This window comes from Micromys minutus (assembly GCF_963924665.1).
Source record: "Micromys minutus genome assembly, chromosome: 6".
NCBI lineage: Eukaryota > Metazoa > Chordata > Mammalia > Rodentia > Muridae > Micromys > Micromys minutus.
Genome location: NC_137975.1, coordinates 62,043,998 through 62,065,392, shown reverse-complemented (window position 1 = coordinate 62,065,392; position 21,395 = coordinate 62,043,998). Strand labels below are relative to the sequence as shown.

Here is a 21,395-nt window from a genome sequence, read left to right as displayed (position 1 = left end):
TGCCTTTGGTTTGCACAATGGGGACAGCCTGGTCTGGAAATGAGGATTGGGGACTAGACTAAAAGAACAGCCCATTTATAAGCCTGGCACCTGAGGGATGTCCTAACTCAACACAAGGAACCCTACACTGTCTAAGAAACTATGACTGAGAAATTCTCAAAACCATGCTGACCAGGGAGCAAAGGGGACCCTTTTCCCTTTGCAGAAATAACTGAACTCTGAGCCCTGCTTGAAGTGGACACAATTTTGTCAGAAATGAGTAGAGGTGTCAATGTCAACCGTGCACCTTCCCATGGCTGAAATGAAACTTTTGCCAGAGAGCAAGCACATCGATCCAAATCATCTCATATTGTACCAAATACTCACTCAATTCAATCAATGAAATTACAGTTCCAGAGAACAATGACTCCTGTTTCCCAAGAGACAGTGAAGTCACTGTTTCTTACCTCTCTCTCTTCTTCCCCCTCTTTCTTTTTCCTTCTCCTTTTTTCTCCACCGTGTCTTTCTCTGTCCTGGCCTCTCCCTTCTTGAGCAGTTACTCTTTTTGCAAGAAAACCTTTGTGATTTGTATTCTGAACTGTATTGTTGTCTTTTCCCGTTTAAATGTATAATTTGAGTAGCTGGTTGTAGCAACAGCTTATTGAAGGTATGGAAGACCCAGGGTTGATTGTGCCCAGTGCTCTTGCTGACATTTGAGTTTCATAAAGAAAGTTGTTGTTTGAGGGATGTTGTAGTAGTTGCCAAAATGCTTTGATTGAAAAATAACTAAAATAAAATGAGTCATGGCAAGGTGTATTCTTGTATATCTATGCCTGTGAACTTCCATGTGGTGGATCTGTGTGTGTAACCCTGCAGGCAAACAGGATATTTCTTGGAATAAGATGTTGAGTGTAAAGCTGACATGTGGAAATTTAACACTTCAATGTCTGTGTGATACTCAAAGGGTGTTCCAAGTCTGAATAAAAATAGATACGGTGTGGTATATAGTCACTTACTGTGTATGGGATGTGCCAAGATAACTGAATGACACCTGTGCTGGCTGTGGGCCTCCTTTCCATTACCTGGATGTCTAGCTTCTCCATAGCTAAGTGAGTTGTGTCAGTCCAGCCCAAGCCAGGGGCCCCTTTACCTCAAGTGCAGCTCCAGCTGAGTGTAGAGGAAGTGAAGAAATGCCCGCCTGGCCACAATCTCAGCATGACAGTCGTTGACAACCAGTCCTTGGTCACTGATGTGCTCACCGCTGATACATTTGGTCCCAGAGGACAGAACGATGACTTGCGCTTGTTTGGTGTCCAAGCCTAAGGGACACAGAGGGTGCTCAGAACATCTTAGTCTTCAAGGACCCCATTTTAGGAGACTTTTCAACCTTCCTGTAGACAACAGTTTTGTTGCTTATATGGCTGACATTCATGGTAGTATGGTGATTAATCTTCACTGTTAACTTGACTATATTTAAAATCATATAGGAAAGTTGTTAGACATGCCTCAGGGTATATTTATGTTTCCAACAATGACCAACTGATGGGGAAGTTTTATTCCAAATGTGATGGCACCATCCTTTGGGCTGGGAAACTTCATGGAACAAAAGAGGGTAAAGAAAAAGCAGGTGGAATATTGTGGTGGTTTGAATATGCTTGGCCCAGGGACTGGCACTATTTGGAGGTGTGGTCTTGTTGGAGGAAGTGTGTCACTCTGGGTGTGGGTTTTTAGACCCTCATCCTAGCTGGCTGGGAGCCAGTCTTCTCCTGTTTGCCTTCTGAACAAGATGTTAAATTCTCAGCTCCTCTTGCACCATATATCCCTGGGAGCTGCCAAGCTCCCTCCTTGATGATAATGGACTGAATCTCTGAACGTGTAAGCCAGCCCCAATGAACTGCTGTCCTCATAAAAATTGCCTTGGTTATGTGTCTGTTCACAGCAGTAAAACCCTAAGACAAGTATGGATGGAAAGTGCCTCCCCCTTTATTTTTTGTTTCCCAGCCCACTATGATGCAAGATTCTCTATCTTATTATATCACCCCCAGAAACAATGGAGTGAAATCTTCAAAACCACAGTAAAAATAAATAGTTCTTCTCTTTAAATTGTTCTCAATTACATTGTACGTTCATGCAAAAGTCAGGTACTGGTTTGATATACATCGTTCTGAGAGCTGAGTTTTGCCCCAATAGTTGCTGACCTGGTTGGAAGTAAGGATTTTATTTTTGTAGAAGCCTGTGGACATATTGATATTAGAGAGAAAGAAGTGACAGTCATAGCCAAATGACTCTCTGGGGAGAAAAGGGGGCCACTGCAAAGGTTCCTTCTGATACTTTAAGAGGTTGGGCTCTCAATCATGTGTGCCAGAACAACACAAATTCAACCTCCAGAAGTTTTGCCACAGGTCCCTGCCCTCCTGAAAGACAGCAGTATCCTCTCTGAGAGAGTCACTGATGTGTTTGACACAGAAGCTGGTGAGGGCACAAGAAGGACTCCTAGCCTGTTCACTGCCCTGCAGACACATTTGTATCTTCTGTGAAGAGGTGGCGCAAAGTGTGACTTAGATATATGTCTGTCACAGGTGCATGCATTTGAAAGCCCACTCTCTAGGTAGCAGTCCTGTTTGGGAAAGTTGCATAACATTTAGGAGGTGGATCCTCATTGGATGAAGTGGTTTGCCAAAAATTGACATTTCATAGCTGGCCAATTTCCTAGTCACTGTCTACTTTCTGACTATGGGTGCAACATGACCAACCATCTCTTGCCAATATGCCTTTATGCCTTTGGAACTGTAGGCCACAATAATGCTGTCCTTTCTTTTGTTACTTCTTGTCAGGTATTTTGTTAGAACAATAGGAAAAGTTACTAGAATACAAGATGTTGGGAGACACCCATGCCTACTTGTGGTCTACAAACGTTGGCCCTTATTTCCTTCAGCTTTCAGGATCCAGTAGAATTCAGAGGACCTCATTCCTTCACCTTCTGTCCAGAATGTGTTTGTTTCCCTGTCTAAGTCCTGATGATCTCTGCCCTTTGTCTTACATAGCACACTCGAGCACTGTGGGGATACCTGTCCTTCGAAATATAGTACCTCAGAAGACGTAACTGACTCAGTAGAGTAGTGACATCTTTAAATGTCAGTAGAGGTCTACCCTGAAGCTGGAACAAGGCTCAGTGGTTTTGTATACTCAAGAGTATGTGTTTTAGTACATCTTGTGCCTCAAGAGCAAGGTGAAAGTAGAACACAGAAATGAGGTTGATTTCGATGTTTAGGTCATGCAGGGCAAAGAAGTGTGAAAGCTTGTGACATGGCACAGGTCAAGTTCACATGTCCACTCTATAATTATATTTTATAGGCTGGGACTGGGACAGAGGAAGCAATGTCTGAGGGGAGCACTCCTCCCGTAGGTCATTCTGTTTAGGGTTAGAGACCCTGTCAGCAGGGAATGATCAGTGCAGGCAGAGTGACCGGTCCCACCCTGAGGCTACGACAACTGACAGCAGCCTCCAGAAGGAGCTTTGAGCTGCGCCCATGGCAGCTGCTTAGGATCTGGACTTGGCTCTGATCCCATTCCAGGGTTGAGGGGTGGGGGTTTGTTGTGATTTAGGGGCACGTGTCTGTGTGTATATCTTGAATCTTTAAATGTCTTTTCTCATTTTATATGTTTATTGCACATGGCACTGTAACTGCACAAGAACATTTAAAATGCTCGTCAGTTTTAACACGTATTAGAATACATCCTGATCACATTAATCTCTTCACCCTTTCTCATCCTCCTCTGACCCTCACCAGCTTCACCTTTTCCGTAAGTATCCATTGTCTCACCTTTACACCTTATTGTGTTGATTTTGATTCATTTAGAGACTCCTTTGATCATGGGTAGATGGGTGTCTACTGGAGCATGGGCACTCACTAGTGGGCACACCGATGAGGACAATGGCTTCCCAGGGAGGGGCCAGCCTACTTGAGTCTCTTCCCCATCTACGATGGAATATTGATGGGCCCACTCTCGTGCAGGCAGCTGCAGCTGCTGTGTGCTCATGAGTGCAATGGCCGTGTCAGGCCCAGAAGACAGCATTTCATGGCTCTGTTCTCTATTGTCTGGCTCAAATTAAGAACCCTTTAGTACAAGTAAATATTGCACATTGGATATATTTTCCCCATAAGCTCTACCTTCACTGTTCTCATTCATTCCCATTACTGTCCTCTTTCTCCATAGACATTTCTGGTTCTACTTTTATGTCATACACATATATATGATATATGTATTAATACATCTTCTTATGTAGATACCTATTATTTTTATGTAGATATCTAAAATCATCTATACATATATGCATATATACATATATCTTACATGTATCATACCAGATACGATCATATATATGCATATAGATGTATATATACACATATGTCATATCTATGCATATACATGTATATATATACATATATTATATATTTCATATCATATATAATATATGTATGTGTGCATATATATACACACATACACACAATACACACACATATATACATATATATGTATATATTTACACATATATACATATATACACACACACATATATGTATATATGATTTTAGGTGTCTATATAAAAACTTTATTTCCTGAATCTTACACCTAAGAATAATATCACTAATTTATAATAGCATGGAGGTGAGGAGAGATTCATATCAGAAGTCCTAAAGCTTTCTTTCTCCCCCAGGAGCTACAGAAATAGATGGGAGGAAGCAGGTAGCAGAACTTCCTATTGTTCATCCGACCTGTGTCTGAGAGGAAATCTCCCAACTCTGTGAGGTTGCATAGAGCCACCAAGGGAGCATCTGCAGGTTATTTCCCTTCTTGCTGGGCTATTAGGGGTTATACAACTGCTGGTCTTTGGGGCTTATAAAACCTAAGAAGCATATTTTTTTATTTTATTTTTTGTGGAATGATTTATAGAATGATGAAAGTGAGCATCTTCCTGTGGCCAATGGAAAGAATTATATTTGTCGAGATTGCCAGAGGCAGTTTGTAAAATACCTCCAGTTATCATCACTGTTGGTTAGATTCTCTCAACACATGCTGAGAGCAAATGTCTTGAGGCTACATTTACTGAATGGTTCCCCTCCCCCACCTCCATTCTCTTTGAGGTGTCAGAGATATGGCTCAGTGGGTACACTGCTTGTTGTGCAGATATGAGGATTGGATATGAGTTTGAATCCTCAAAAGTAACCCCAGCACTCCTACAGTGGACTGAGAAGTGAAGACTAGAGAAGTCCTGGGAGCTTTTGGGACAGCTAGTCTTCAGGGGCAAACAAGAGACCCCATTTCAACAAGTTGGTGGAAAGTTAGGACTGACAATGAAGGTTGTTCTCTGACACACACACACACACACACACACACACACACACACACACACAGAGAGAGAGAGAGAGAGAGAGAGAGAGAGAGAGAGAGAGAGAGAGACAGAGAGAGAGAAAGAGAGAGAGAGAGAGAGAGACAGAGAGAGAGAGAGAGAGAGAGAGAGAGAGAGACAGAGAGAGAGAAAGAGAGAGAGAGAGAGAGACAGAGAGAGAGAGAGAGAGAGAGAGAGAGAGAGAGAGAGAGAGAGAGAGAGAGAGAGAGAGAGAACCCTGCACACAGGTACATACACTGGTGCATATAAAGCTCTCTAAATAATCAGTCTCTGACCTACAAAATGGGGGCTACTCTCTTCCTTGGCTCTCTCCAAAAATTTTACCCTCACCTTCCCCAAATTAGATCAACTGTTAGGAATTGACAGATAGTCTTACCAACATGAAAAGAAGTCATGGACATTGCATGACTCACTTTTCACAAGGCAATGCCCATTTGCTTATAGTCAAAGAGACGTTGTTAACAAAAACAGTGCTGGAAACCTTGAAAACAAACCCTAAACTTAAGGTCTTTAAAATAATGTAAAGACGACCACTGTTTGGGAAGACTCCAGAAGACTAGGAATCAAAGATTATTCCTCTGCCCTCATGGATAAAAGTGTGAATATACATATTCTTCTCAACTCAATGATGGATTTCTTAAGGATAGAAACCAGAATTTCCATGAGATCCTCTAAGAAGGGGCTCCCTAGGAGTCTGTGTAATTAGAGAGATTTCTTCAGTCCCTATTGATGAGTACAATACAAATTCAGTTTCCAAGGTCCTGCAACTGAAAGTCAAGGGGACGGGATCAGGATGCTACCCAGGCCTGCTATGTAAGTGTGTACACTGCTGTTCACTGAGTTTTGAATTCTGTGTGTGCAGAGTGCTGGCTTAGCCTCAGATTTTTTTTTCTACTGGACTCTTAAATTCTTTGATGAATTTATGTATGAACCACTTCTTTAAAGAGATGATATGCAAATTGGCCCCTCCCCAGAGGAGCAGAACTTCCATTTTTAATAAGATTTACTTCTCCATGCATAAACTGTGAAGAGAGACTTGTAAAGTACTCAGGCAGACTTGTTCTAAGTTGAGAACTAGATCCTGAAGCCCGAGTAACCTCTATCTCTACTTCCTCCCGGCCTCTCCAGCTAGCTTTTTCCGTTCATGGGACAAAACAGGGATCAGATAGGGAGCAAAGGTAAAATTTTGTAGCTGTGAGAGATCAGAGAGAAACCTGAGGAGTTGGGGGAGGGGAAAGGAAGTGTGTGTTACTCACTGGCTGCAGTTAGCAGAGGGTCACTCCACTATCGCCTGCTATGACCTGTATAGCAGCTGACTGGGCTGCTTCTCTCCTGGACAGCTCCCCAGGGAAGTCTGCCCCTTTCCTCCTTAGAAAAGCTGGGGGCAGGCTCAGTGCCTCCTGCCTACTTTTAATTGCTTGCCCAACTTCAGGTGACTTCCATTTCATACGAGGACTCGGGTGTCCAGGACTTGCTGTCTTTCTACTGTTCCCTCCTCTGTGGTGGGATTTACTTTCTCCGTGATCTTTTGGGGACACGATTAGTTCTTAAGCCAGCAGCTACCCTGCTTCCAGCAAAGCAAAAGGAGAATACAGAATACAAGTAAAACCCCCTATACCTTCTTCCTGAAGGGGACGCCAAAAACAACTGCACACCATAACTGACAGGTTTCCTTGGATCCAGGGACCCTCTTGGCTCAGTTGTTCCCTAGGTGAGCTGCCTCCCGGTTGGGGGTCCTGGAGGCGGAATTGACAGTCATTTGTCAGCAGGGAGCAGCTGCAAGCTGCTATCTCTCCCAGGGTGCCTGGGAGCCATTTTCTAATTGAAAGAGTTAACAGGATCCACGGACTGTTGGGGTAGAGTTAATGAGGACACTCTCTTGATAGAGAATGCATTTTCACATTCCAGCTTCATTAAAGCAGGTATTTTGAATGATGCAAACTGAGACTTTTAACTCCTCCTTAAAGCACTCAGTGTTCAGATGGCTGGCACACATGTGCTTTAGCTCAGGCTACTATTTGAGAGCGGACACTGCGGTTCCCGAGGCCCTGGCTTCTTTGGATTCTGTGAAAATGAGAGCTGTAGAAGAAAGAAAGCTGCTTTCCCTTTGCCCCTCATTAATTCTTAACGCTGCTTGGCTCCAGGCTCTGCCATACTTAGTACAATTATGCAGCTCAAGAAATGCATTATTTGCTGATCCACTTTTCATTAATCTCATGCACAAAGTGCCAGCGCCACGCTAAGTAACACTGGAGACATACGACACTTAGGACACAGTCTTGTCCTTTAGCGCCTATTTGGGGAGACAGTATAGAGACAGGTCTGTAAAATAAGATCTTGAGTGTGTGTGTGCATGTGTGTGTGTGCATGTGTGTGTGTGGTGATATGCTCTCACACACAGAATCATATGTTGGAAGCTTCTATTAGAACTTCATTCAGTGTTTGAATAGGTCCTGAGAGATGGCATATTGTAGGTAGAATGGATATAGTGGCACAAGGTGTAGGCAGGATAGAGAACAACCCTAATCTCTCTCTCTCTCTCTCTCTCTCTCTCTCTCTCTCTCTCTCTCTCTCTCTCTCTCTCTCTCTCTCTCTCATGGTGTGTGTGTGTGTATGCCAATGAAAAGTTTATTTTGGTATCATTGGGAGATATGTAACCAAAATGATAGGTGTTAGGCTCAGAAGGCATGTTTCCTCTTGGCAGATGGTCCTGAATGCTACCTTTAGGACAGATGCTGGAGTTTACATCTAGGTGATAGTGGGGCTATGGAGCCTTTTGGTCTGGACAGTGACAACGCTGTTCCTGAGTGGGTCCAGTGCAGCTTCAAGGATGAGCAGAGAGAGGAGGCTGAGGTAACAGTCAGGGGGCTGCCACAACAATATAGAGTGTAGGTATTGTGCACCGGGGAGCAAATGCCAGAGAAATGGGGAGCAAGAGGAACTCAGGGAGAATATGACAAGGTGTGAAACGAAAGGACTGGAAAATAAAAAATGGAAGTGAAAATTAGATGCTCGAGAATCAGATATGAATATGAAAACTCTAAAAAGTCTTATTAGGAACAACCAAGTTCAAGGGTGGTAGTTTGGGGAGAACAGAAGATATTTTTGTCATTTCTTCCCTCCTTCAAATACCACAGGGAGTGAACGACTTGACAGCATTATTCCTCTATGAATTGGAAAACAGAGTTTGGCATCGAAAATATAAGCAAGAGATTACTAGAGACACAGCTATACTGAATCCTGTCAGTAAACAAGTTTTTCTTAAGTCTCTCATCTCTTGGTTCTAGTGTAGAAGTACAGAACACCCTCAGAAGACTCTCCAGTTCTGTAAAATGTAGTACTCCCACTCATCGACAGGTGAAGATTCTGCTTGTGTCAAAGCAAACACTAGTCTTCAAGTCTTGTGAATGTTGGTTCCCATGGATGAGTATGCATAAGTGGGCAGAAGCCAGCCATTATTGCCTGGGAATGAGTCACATTCTCTTTGTGATAATTTGGTTCCCAGTTTATTCTTAATCACTAGGGTATAGAGTGAATGGTCCATTGCAGAGGGGCCTGAAAGCTGAGTGTACCACCAATGTGTTTATAATCTCTATAAATGATGTTTTGTATAAATGATGTGTCTGAGGTCAGTTTTCATTTATACACATAACCACTAGAGAGAAACAATACAGCCGAAACAACTCTGTCTGTAATAGCCACAAACTCGGGAACAGGGAAACAGACTGTGACGTCAGAAGCTTTAAACCCCAGCAACTGCCCAAAGACATGGAGCAAGCAGGTGAATACATTTGCCGCCAAGCCTGACCACCTGAGTTTGATCATCTGAACCCACGTGGTGATAAAAGACAACTGACTTCTGCAAGTTGTTCTCTGAAATTTGTGCCATGGCACTTCCTAGAAATGTAAAACAAAACACCTATTTGGGGCCACCGACAATGGTAGAACTCATAGGTAGATAGTTTATATTCTTAGATTAGGGAGGATTAAGCCCCACAAATTTTCTCTTCAGTGATTACATGGTTGTGATTCTAACAGAAACAGTAACACTGTTTTATTTTATACTGAGACACCCACTTAAAGGGTAATTTAATTATTCTTTGTTTAAACAAGAAAATAGACTCTACAGGGAAACCTAGACAACACTGGAGCAGAAGACTGGTGCTGGGAGACAAACCCTGCTAGGTAGCCTGCTGGTGACAAAAGCTCCTTACAAGTGACAGTGGGGGTGGATTCGTGGGAGAAGAGGGGGCAGAGGAGAAAGTGCAGAGGTCAACCCAAATACACAGAAGAGTTGAATATATGATAAAGATAAAAGGTCAAGCCATGAGGGCAAAGAGTACTTAGTGAACAGTACCATGAGGGTAAAGAGTACTTAGTGAACAGTACCATGAGGGTAAAGAGTACTTAGTGAACAGTACCATGAGGGTAAAGAGTACTTAGTGAACTTCCCCTTGTAAGTGAAGAGTCTTCTGAAAACTTAGGCTGTGCCTTCATTTTCTATCATGCACCAGGACTGGTGACCAATGGGTTAAGATTTAGATATGAAGCATCAAGTAACTGCACCTAAATCTTTATAGTTGCTTTATTAGCAACCACAATGTCCTTGGTTTTTAACTTCCCAGCCCCTGGTACAGGAAATGAAATTCTGTTGTTTATAGACTTCCCAGAGAGAAGGTATTTTGTTAGAGTAGTTCAAGTGGACATTCCTATGGTATACTGTTACCCAGTTCTAAGCAATCTCTGGGAGTGCACATCTATTCATTTAACTTGAACTACATAATTATTTCAAATTTTTGAGTAGAAGTTTCATAACAACTATCTGATTCTGGAATAAAACATTACCAGTTTTCTAAAGGATAAAACTTCGAGCAGAATGATAGCAATAGGTATCTAAGAAATGACTAAATTATAGAAATTAAAGACAGACAGAAAATATTTTTATCATATACAAAGGCTGATCAAGGTTGTGATATATAACATATTCTGGCTTCATATTCCAGTTTCAGTCCATGGAGTTTAATGACTTCGTAGTAAGGTTTGCACGTGTTCCCCGAGGCAGGCAAGCTCTTTGACAATGGACTGGCTCTTGGCATTGGGAAACCTTCAGTAGTGACCAACCCCAGTGGTCATGCACATGACTCCATTTTATTACTGGGGGAATCATAGACTCTGCACTTTGCATTCTGAGTTTTTGTAGAGAATGTCAGCCTGCCTGGAATCCCCCTCCCCACAGTTACTATCTAACATCTACTTTATTTTCAAGATTTTTCTGCAATAAATTCTTGTCCCCCCTAAAGTTTCAGATTCCCCCGTCTAACTTTTTCCTCTAATTAGTTGAAACCAGGTGTACGTAAAAATGCATGCCTTGGGCATTTATGATCTAGAGGCGTAACTGGGCTAGGGCTGGGGAAAAGTTTCACTTTGGTAGGGATGTTTTTCTCTTACCAGCATGGTAACTGATGGTCATCTCTAGAAACGGTGAGACGGCAGCATCCTTTGTTATCTTATTCTCTCAATATTGCTAAGGTGTCTAGTGAGATACATCTCAGGGAATTGCATATAATGAAACGGACACCAGACAATAGAGCAGGAGCAAGAGAGACCCACGAGGCGTCAGAGCACAGATAACTCCGTTTCTTACTCACCCGAGGCACTGCCTAAGTAAGTTTAACTATATTAAAATCAATTCACTTCATTGCCTTGTGTGGAAAAATTAATTTAAAGAAAATCATGCAGAGTTTCAAAATTTAAACACTGTGGTTTTTGGCTATTGCTGTGCCAGATGTTTAATTTCCATATAAGTATATTTACCTAGTTTGATATAATTATATTTTTATACTAGTCTTTTTCTCTGACTCCCATTGTTAGAACAGTATTAAAAATTTATGTGTTCTGTTGTTGCTTATACTCATAACAAAGTGTGTATTTTTCATGCAGGAACAAGAGTGTTTGGCAAGCAACTTAAGAGAATCTTAAAAATAAGTATGACAGTTGCTATGGTATGGGTTAAGTGAAAATTGAGTGACAAGTATTGATAATACCAAGGGCACATTTTTAAAAATATGTTTTCATTCATGTGGACAGCCACATGATGTGTATTGAGTTTCTCCAGAAAGCGAGGATATACAACTTATCCTGTGTTTTCAGATCTCAAACTCTGTGTTATCAGCACACGTTCACAGGTCAGGGAAGGAAGCTGGCATGATCGGAGAGAAGGGATTACGGTGGAGGACATTAACAGACCGTGGACACTTGAGGGTGTGGGACTAGAGACAATAGAGAGATCTTGTCTCAAAAATCAACCAGCCAAGCAGACAAAAACCAAACACACACATGCAAGCAGACATGCACACATGCACACACACACACACACACACACACACACACACACGTTCTCAAAGGGAAGAAAAGGGCTCTTTTCACTGTATTGGTTAATCAACTTGAGAAAAGAAGCTAGTAATCTTGAGGGACAGATTTTCTCACACATTGATAAGGAGCCTTAAAGGGTTCAGGGTACCTAGGAAGACCCCTTGACTTTGCTGTCACTCCAGACACCATGGTGACTATTTGCCTCAGTGCTTATGTTTCAGAGGTTGATGACCACATTGCCACTAAATCCTAAATGCTGATGCTGACTGTGTGACTAAGTCACAAGAGCCCAGCTAGCTTTCTAAATGTCAGCACAGCCCTTGTTAGAGTAACTATGATAATTACATACCTGACAACATCCTTTACCATGCCACTTGTTAGAAAAATTGCATAATCATAGACTCATTACCATTCTTTAAAGAGAGAAAAATATGGGTTGAAGATGAAGTTCAGTTGGTAGGATGCTGTAGGAAACCCTGGGTTCAAACCCTAGCACCATTCACACTGGGCCCAGTGTCACATACCTGTTGTCCAGGCACTTGAGAGGTAGAAACGGGAACATCAGAAGTCTAAGGTCATCCTTAGCTACATAGTGAGTTTGAGGCTAGCATTTTTACATAAAACACCTTTGGTTCTCTCTTTTGACTGGGTATGACTATCATTGGTGATAATGCTAGCTTGTTTGCAGGAATCCTGGTAAACAAAGAGGGTGGGCTCAGTTGCCATTAGGTCTTAACGGAGCCAAATTGGAATCACTATTTGAGTATGCTAATAACGAGTGCTTTTTCTATATTTTGTTGTTGTTTTGTTTTGTTTTTTGTGACAGGGTTTCTCTGTGTAGCTCCAGCTGTCCTGGAACTTGCTCTGCAGACCAAGCTGGCCTTGAATTCTAGAGATTTGCCCGCCTCTGCTTCCCTAGTTGGTGCTGGAATTAGAGGTGTGCACTGCCACTATAGTGCTTCTATTTCAACATCAGCTTTGCGTTACCCAGGGTTTGGGGTTTACATATAATCCCAATAGGGAATATGATGGTCTCAGGTGTCAGGCTATGAGGTATTTTTTCTGCTGCAGGGATGACAGCCACAGAGCTGCATGTGCTGAGCATTGTAGGGACTGTGCTCACACCCACTGATCAGTCCAGGTAAAGCACAGCTTGGAGAGAGGTGCATAGCCGAGTCTGGAAACAATGCCGAGAGACTGTTGTTACTTGTTGAACATGTGTGATCAATTTGTTGCCTTGTTGCCATCCTCACTACAACTGCAAAGAGGCCAGTTCACTGAGATGAGACTAAGGTATCAGCTGTGTAGTAAATGTTGCTACTTTGAGAGAAAACTGAAGAGCAAGATACCAACTGTGTAGCAAATATTGCTACTTTAAGAGAAAACTGAATTGTCCCAAACTTATTCTAGAAATGATGTTGGAGGTAAACCTGGGGACCACCCCAGCTAGCCACCTTTCCATGGTTTTATAGTAGAAGGCTTTATAGTTTGCTTAGCATCACCACCCTGGTTAGAGATATACTGGTCCACAAGACAATGGTTCCTGCGTGTGTCTGTGATTTATGGCGAGTTGAACATGATGACACAAAGTTCTAATTTGCTTTCTCTTGCTGTGATTAAAACTAACCAACAAAAGCAACTTGGGAAGGAAAAGGTTTATCTCAGCTTATACTTCCAGGTCACAATCCACTGTGAAACTCATGATGGGAGTGGAGGCAAGAACTGTGGAGAAATGCTGCTCACTAATTGGCTTACTCTCTGCTCTTTCTCAGCTATCTTTCTTAGACAGTCCAAGACCACCTTCCTAGAGATGGTACTATCCATAGTTGGCTGATGCCTTCCATATTTATCTTTGATGAAGTCAATGGTGACAGGCCAATCTGATAGGGACAATTCTTCAGTTGAGGTTTTATCTTTCCAGTAACTCTAGGTTGCATCAAAATTAGAATAAGAACTAACAGGTATGCATGCTAACACCTCAGAGGGAAGGCTGTGGTGGAGTTTGATTTGGGAAGTGTGCAGATAGATCAACACGATCATCTTTCAACCGGCCGTTTTGACTTTGAGTTAAAACAATGTGGCTGACCCTCTCTACCCTCAGTATTTTTTTCCCATTGCCTTTCTACAACTCTTCCCACCACAACTAACGGCTCACTTATTTTTTAATACTGTATCTAAAAACTAAGAGATTTAAGATTCAATGTGATATAACTATATATATTGATGCACTACCTGTTGCTTAGCAAACATTTATTTGCTGGTTAGTTTAAACTGTTCGCTTGATACAACTTAGATTTACGCAGGAAGAGAGTGCTACTAAAGAATTATCTAGATCAGATTGGCCTGGTGGCATGTCTATGGGGGATTATCTTGATTGTTAATTGATGCAGGAAAACCCAGCCCATTGTGGGCAGTCCTGAGTCAGGGGTCCTGAATAGTATTAGAAAGCCACCTGAAAGCAAACAAGCAAGAAAGGGCATGCTTTTACCTCTTTGCTTTTTAACTGTGAACATGTATGAACAGCTGTTTCAATTCTTGTCTTGACTTTCTCCGAATGAAAGGCTATAACTCAGAATTATAAGCCAAACAAAACCTTCCTTCCTTGTGTCGAAAACATTTACAATAGCGACAGAAACAAAACTACAACAACTTAGTTCCCTCTTTTCTTGGTTTTGCTCTAGAGATTGAAAGTGAAAGTCTTTTTTCTTGACTGGGTCAGCCAGTGATAAACTTGTAGCCAGCAGGATTACTCAGGGAACATTCATCTTTCTGTCTTAGAATTTCAGAGATAGCTTCAGTAGTTTTGGGATGGGCTAGAAGAACTTTAGGCAGATGCTGAAGTCATCACATGCTTGAAACAAGTCTATTAAATTTGGCAATCACATGATAAATTTTTGTTCAAGACATTGCTGATCAACTATCTCAGTTCTTGCAGTCAGACATGCTGATATAACTTTAAAAAGCATAGTGCTCAAAGCAGCATGTGGCATCATGAAAAAATCAAGGTGAGTATCCCTCATCTCAAGTTTTACTACAGAGCAATAGTAATAAAAACTGCATGGTATCCAAATAGTAACAGACAGGTTGATCAATGGAATTTAATTAAAGACCCATAAATAAACCCACACATCTACAGATGTTTGACTTCTGACAAAAAAGCTCAAACTATACAATGGAAAAAAATAAACCATTTTCAAGAAATGGTGCTGGTCTAACTGGATGTCTGCATGTAAAAGAATGCAAATAGATACATATTTATCACCCAGCATGAAACTCAAGTCCAGGTGGATCAAAGACCTCAACATAAAACCAGGTACAATAAATTTAACAAAAGATAAAGTGGGCAAAAATTCAGATGACAGCAGATGCTGGTGAGGATGGGGAGAAAGAGGAACCCTTCTCCACTGTTGGTGGGGTTGTAAACTGGTACAACCACTCTAAAAATCAGTCTGGCAATTCCTCAGAAATTGGACATAGTACTACCTGAAGACCCAGTTATTCTACTTCTGGGCATATACCCCAGAGAAGTCCAACATACAACAAAGACACATGCACCACAATGTTCACAGCAGTCCTATTTATAATTGCCAGAAGCTGGAAAGAGCCCAGATGCAGTAGATGAATGGATACAAAAATTGTGGTACATTTACACAATGGAGTACTGCTCAGCTATCAGAAACAATGACTTTATGAAATTCTTAAGAAAATGGATGCATCTAGAGAATATCATCCTGAGTGAGATAACCCAGTTATAAAAGAACAGACATAATATGCAGTCACTGATAATTAGATACTAACCCCAGAAAGCTCTGAACACCCCAGAAACAACTCACAGACTATATGAAGTTAAAGAAAAAAAAACATTATGCTTAATCTTTACACACCAAGAAAACTTTGACTAATTCCAGGTTACATCTTGTTTTACATGTACTTTATGCTCATTGTAACTAGTAAGATCTTAATGCACACTATTAAACCTTTAAAAAAACCAAGTACTGACAAAAATTTATTCATATACTTTTATGCACAAATGCTTAAAATCTGTACATTTATCTTTGTTTTTTAAAATAAAATTGTTCAATTAAAAAAATGTAAAACAGTCTCATAGAAGCTACCTAAAATCTAGAGAGAGAGAGAGAGAGAGAGAGAGAGAGAGAGAGAGAGAGAGAGAGAGAGAGAGAGAAAGTGGGGAATAGCCTTGAATGCATTGGCACAGGAGACAAATTTCTTACCAGAACACCAGTGGCTCAAGCACTAAGATTGATAAATGGGACCTCATGAAATTGAAAAGCTTCTGTGAGGCAAAGGACACCTGTCAATAGGACAAAATGTCATCCTATAGATTGGGAAAGATCTTTGCCAACCCTACTATATCTGACAGAGGGCTAACATCCAAAATATATAAAAAACTCAAGAAGGTAGATACTGACAAACCAAATAATGCAATTAAAAATGAGGTACAGAGCTAAATAAAGAAGTCCCAACAGAGGAATCTGAAATTGCTGAGAAGTTAAGATCAAAAACTCAATCGACAGCACATGTTCGTGAGGATTTGGAACAAGAGCGCTCCTCTATTGCTGGTGGAAGTGAAAACTTGTACAACTGCTCTGGAAGTCAATTTGGCAATTTTTCAGAAAGTTGAGAATAGTTCTACCTCAAGCCCAAGCTATACCACTCCTGGGCATATACCCAAAATACGTTCCACTAGGACATGCATGGTATGTACTCACTGATAAGTGGATATTAGCCATAAAGTACAGGACACCCACACTACTATCCACAGACCCAAAGAAGCTAAATAGCAATGAGGGCCCAAGGGAGGATGCTTAAATCTCTCTCAAAAGGGGAAATAAAATTGTCATTAAAGATGGATGGAGGAAGGGAACTGGGCAGAAGAAGGGATGGGGAAGAGAAGGGGAGGGAATCAGAAGTAGGAAAAGCTGGGGAGAAAGGGCCAGAGATGGGTGGTGGACAGCATCTCTAGGACCTGTCAGAGACTGGGGTGGGAGAGGCTCCAGGGCATCTATGAGAGTGACTCTAGCTGAGACTTCTAGCAGTAGGGGATATGGAGCCTGAAGTGGCTACTTGCTTTAGCCAGGCAGGACTCCCAATGGAGAAATAAGAACACCAATCCATCCACAAAACCTACTACCCACATTTTTTCCTACCTACAAGAAGTGCAGGGACAAACATGGAACAGAGACTGAAGGAATGGCCAACCAATGACCTACCCAACTTGAGATCTATCCCATGGAAAAGAACCAGTTCCTGACACTGTTAATGATACTCTGTTAAGCTTACAGACAGGAGCCTGACATGCCTGTCCTCTGAGAGGCTCCACCCAGTAGCTTACTGAGAAAGATGCAGACACCCACAACAAACATTAGATGAAGCTTGTGAAGTCTTGTGGAAGAGTTGGTGGAAGGACTGAGAAGCCCAGATGAGATGGGGACACCAGAAATATACCAACAGAGTCAACTAACCTGGAACCTTGAGGGCTCCCAGAGACTGAATCAGCATCCAAGGAGTGTACAAAGGCTGGACCTAGGCCTCCTGCATATACGTAGCAGATGTGCAGCTTGGTCTTCATGCAGGTCGCTCAGAAATTGGAGTGCAGGCTTGCCCTAACTGTTGCCCACCTGTGTATCCTGCTCCCCTCCTGAGCTGTCTTGTTTGGCCCCAGTGGTAGAGGATGTGCCTAATCCTGCAATTCCAGACAGGAACGTGACATGACTGTCTCCTGAGAGGCTCCATACAGCAGTGGATGGAAACAGAGGCAGAGACCCACAGCCAAACATCAGGTGGATCTTGGGGATTTTTGTGGAAGAATGGGAAATAGAATTGAGGGGAGCGGGAGATCAAGGGACACAGGCCTGGTGAGAAGGCGTTCCGACCAGCCTGGGTGCAAAGAGATCTCTGCAGATAGATCTCTGCTGAATGCATGGAAAGTGTGCCGTTCCCACCCCCCCCCCCGCCCCAGCTTGGTTCAGGGAACCAGTAACCAGTTCCCAGCCGGAGGACTTTGAGTGAAGAAGGGGCGCTCAGACCATCTGCCACCAGGAACAATGGAGATCCAGGGACACAGGCCTGGTGAGAAGGCGTTCTGAGTAGCTGGGGAGCAGGAAATCCAGGAACACAGGCCAGGTACAAGGGAGAGGCGAGAACCAATCACTGACAACAAGATCACGTATAAACACAGGCAACAAGATGGCAAGAAGAAAGTGAAAGAACATACCCCAGGGAAACCAAGACAACCTGGCAACACTAGAACCCAGCTCTCCCATCACAGCAAACAGCGGAATGCCAAACACTCCAGAAAAAGAAGACTCAGACCTGAAATCATACCTCAAGATGATGATAGAGATCCTTAAACAAGAACGGGAGGAAAAGCATAAAGAATTAGAAGCTTTTTAAAGATGAAACCAAAAAAAAAAAAAAAAAAAAAAAAAAAAAAAAAAAAAAAAAACCACTCAAAGAACTCAAAGAACTAGAGGAAAACAGAACCAAAGAGATGAAGGAATGGAAGAAGGAATTTAAAATGGAAATGGACACAATAAAGAAAACACTAAAAGAGACAACCCTAGAGGTAGAAAACTACAAGAGATGGAAGAGAGAATCTCGGGGGCTGAAGACAACATTGAAAACATAGACAAAACAGTCAAAGAAGATGCAAAAACCAAAAAGCTCCTAACCCAAAATGTCCAGGAGAACCAGGACACAATGAGAAGACCAAACCTAAGGATAATAGGAATAGAAGAGGGCAAAGAATATCAACTAAGAGGCACAGTAAATATCTTCAACAAAATTGTAGAAGAAAACTTCCCTACCCTTAAGAATGAGATGACCATGAGCATAAAACAAGCCTTCAGAACTCCAAATAGGTTGGACCAGAAAAGAAATTCCTCCCGACACATAATAGTCAAAATACCAAGTGCCCAAAGCAAAGAAAAAAATACTAAAAGCAGTAAGGGAAAAAGGTCATGTAACATATAAAGGCAGACCAATCAGAATCACACCCGACTTCTCAACAGAGACTATGAAAGCTAGAAGAGCCTGGACAGACATCATGTAGACCCTAAGAGAGCACAGGTGCCAGCCCAAGCTTCTATACCCAGCAAAACTTCCAACCACCATACATGGAGAGATATTTCAAAATAATGTATCTTTCATAAACATAGACTATATTCCAAGAAAGAGGGCTTTTTTTAAAAATAAACTTAGGCTTGAAAAGGACACATTGAAATATGAAGGTGCTCATACTATATGTCTTAAAAACAGTGAGAGATTTAGTGTTTGAAAGGTTAAATGAATATAATTAAAACCTTTAATTTTTAAAAATGTTTTCTCCCCTTTTAAAAATACTCCCATGTCATTTCTGAAGGAAGGAAAACCAACTGATTCTAAGATGTCAATACAGTTGAAGGTATATTTTTTTAACAGAGACTTGATAATCTCACAATGTGAAATTGTTAAGATTAAAGTGAAGTGAATGTGTGTCAGTGCACAGAACATAAAAGTGAGCCACAAAGAGAAAACAATTATCAAATTACAAGAAATTGGAAAACGTACCCCATCATGGAACTCAAAGATTTGATGACAATCTCAAAAGGTATCAAATTCATACTTTTACCAATATAAGGCTTAAATCATTTCCTCGGGAGACTAAACACATGTGCATTCACCAGTATTTGAAAACATACAGTGGTTGGTCTACCATCACCTTTTGGGGATAAAGGGCACTGGGTCTTTTCTAGTGAAATCCATTTTCTTTTAGTTAGTATTTATCCTTCTTCCACACTGGCATTACCTGAGAACTCTGACTTGGTTAATTTTATATTCATTCCTAAATTCTACCAATTTCACTTATTACCATATGGGCAGAAAAATGAGACATTTGCACCCAGGTTTTCATTCCAGCTAGTGCATATTGTTGAAATCTAGTCTAGATACAGAGACCTAAGAAAAGACTCCACCACCTCACTGCCCTGTACCATCTTAGAAGAAAGCTCATAGGTCAAGACACTGTGGGGTGGGGGTGCCCACAGACCCCTAACAGCCACCTGTTGCAGGTCTTTGTTATGTAGAGAGGTAAATACCACCAGTCTGGAGGACTTTTGATGTTTGTAGTTGAATAAAACTATTTTTATTGTACAAAAAGAATTGAGGGGAACTAGAGGGGTCAAAAACACCATAAGAAAACCTAAAGAGTCAACTAACCTGGGCTCATAGGGCTTCACAGAGACTGAACCACCAACCAAAGAGCATTCAGGGGCTCCACCTAGGCCCCCTCTACACATTTGTAGCAGATGTGCAGCTTGGTGTTTATGTGGGTCCTGTAATGATTGGAGCAGGGGCTGCCTCTGACTCTGTTGTTTGCCTTTGGATCCCCTTCCCTACTTGGACTGCCTTGCTGGGCATAAGGGGAGAGGATTCACTTAGTACTGTTGAGATTTGCTGTCCCACAGTGAGGTGGTAGAGTAGGACTTTTTCTGAGGAAAGGGGGAGGGGTAAGGGGGGAGGGATTTGTAAGTGTGGAACTGGGAGGAAGGCAGGGAGGGTGGCTGCAATCAGGATGTAAGGTGAGTTAAAATAAATTATGGGAAAATCATATTATTATACTTTAAATTTTAATAATTTTTAATTTGTCTGTATTATTGCTGCCGTTGTTCTTATTTGAGACAGGATCTCACTATGTAGACCAGGCTGGCCTCAAACTCACAGACATCTCCCTGCCTCTGCTTCTTGAGTTCTGGGATTAAAGACGAGTACCATAAAAACAACAAAACAAACAAACAAACAAACAAACAACAGCAAAAAAACCAGAGGTGAGGACTGGGGGATGGTTCAGTCAATAAAGCGCTTTCTCCACAAGCCTGACGACTGGAATTCAATTCCCAGAATCCATGCAAAAAGCTGAGCATGGTGCCTTGTGTCTGTAATCCCAGTACTGAGATGACAGATGCAGGAGGATTCCTGGAGCTCAGTGGAGAGCCAGACTCGACGACTGGGTGAACTTCAGATTCAGTCTTGTCATAGAAACAACAAACAAACAACCCCCACCCAAACAACCAAGGTGGAGAACAACTTAAAAAGATGCCTGACATAAACCGTTGGCCTCCAGGTAAATATGTAAAGAGGCATACGATTATGTGTTTCCGTATGTGGGCTTATGCACGTGCATGTGTGCACATGCACACATACTAACTCATGCATCCATGAACACATGCACATGCATACAGGTGGGGGTAGGAGGGGGGCGGTACATGAGGATGTCTTTAGTTACGTCTCCAGTCATCAACATTATGAAGGGGTTCACTGGATATATAGCATAAATATAAATATAACTTTTTTTTTCAGTGAATGTATTCTATGTCCTCCTCCTACTTCTAAAAAGGAAGTAGGGTGCCAACGAAGCCTTTGCAATGACTAGATTGAAGAAACTATTTATCTCCCTGTTTGGATTGGGCTGAGCGTACTCTCTGGCCCATTAGTAACTCATTCTTTTGTATCAAAGGAGCTGCTCTGCGACACCTGGTCTGATCGATGAGAAGTCTTTTCTTTCCAGCATAGGAGGTAACTGACAAGGTCTCCTCATTGGTGCTAAACCCAGAAATAATGAGAGCACAAAGCC

At 41.9% G+C, this 21,395-nt stretch overlaps 1 protein-coding gene across 2 annotated transcripts in view; it reads right to left on the bottom strand.

The window, feature by feature from the left end:
- Positions 1-21,395, bottom strand: part of ADARB2 (adenosine deaminase RNA specific B2 (inactive)) — a gene marked incomplete at both ends in the record, with an annotated part of 517,175 nt that overhangs the window by 53,443 nt on the left and 442,337 nt on the right. For both annotated transcript variants that reach the window (XM_080918367.1, XM_080918368.1), the window contains one exon: positions 1,130-1,298. In XM_080918367.1, coding sequence (XP_080774493.1) covers positions 1,130-1,298 — 169 coding nt within the window. The remainder of the gene's footprint in view (positions 1-1,129; positions 1,299-21,395) is intronic.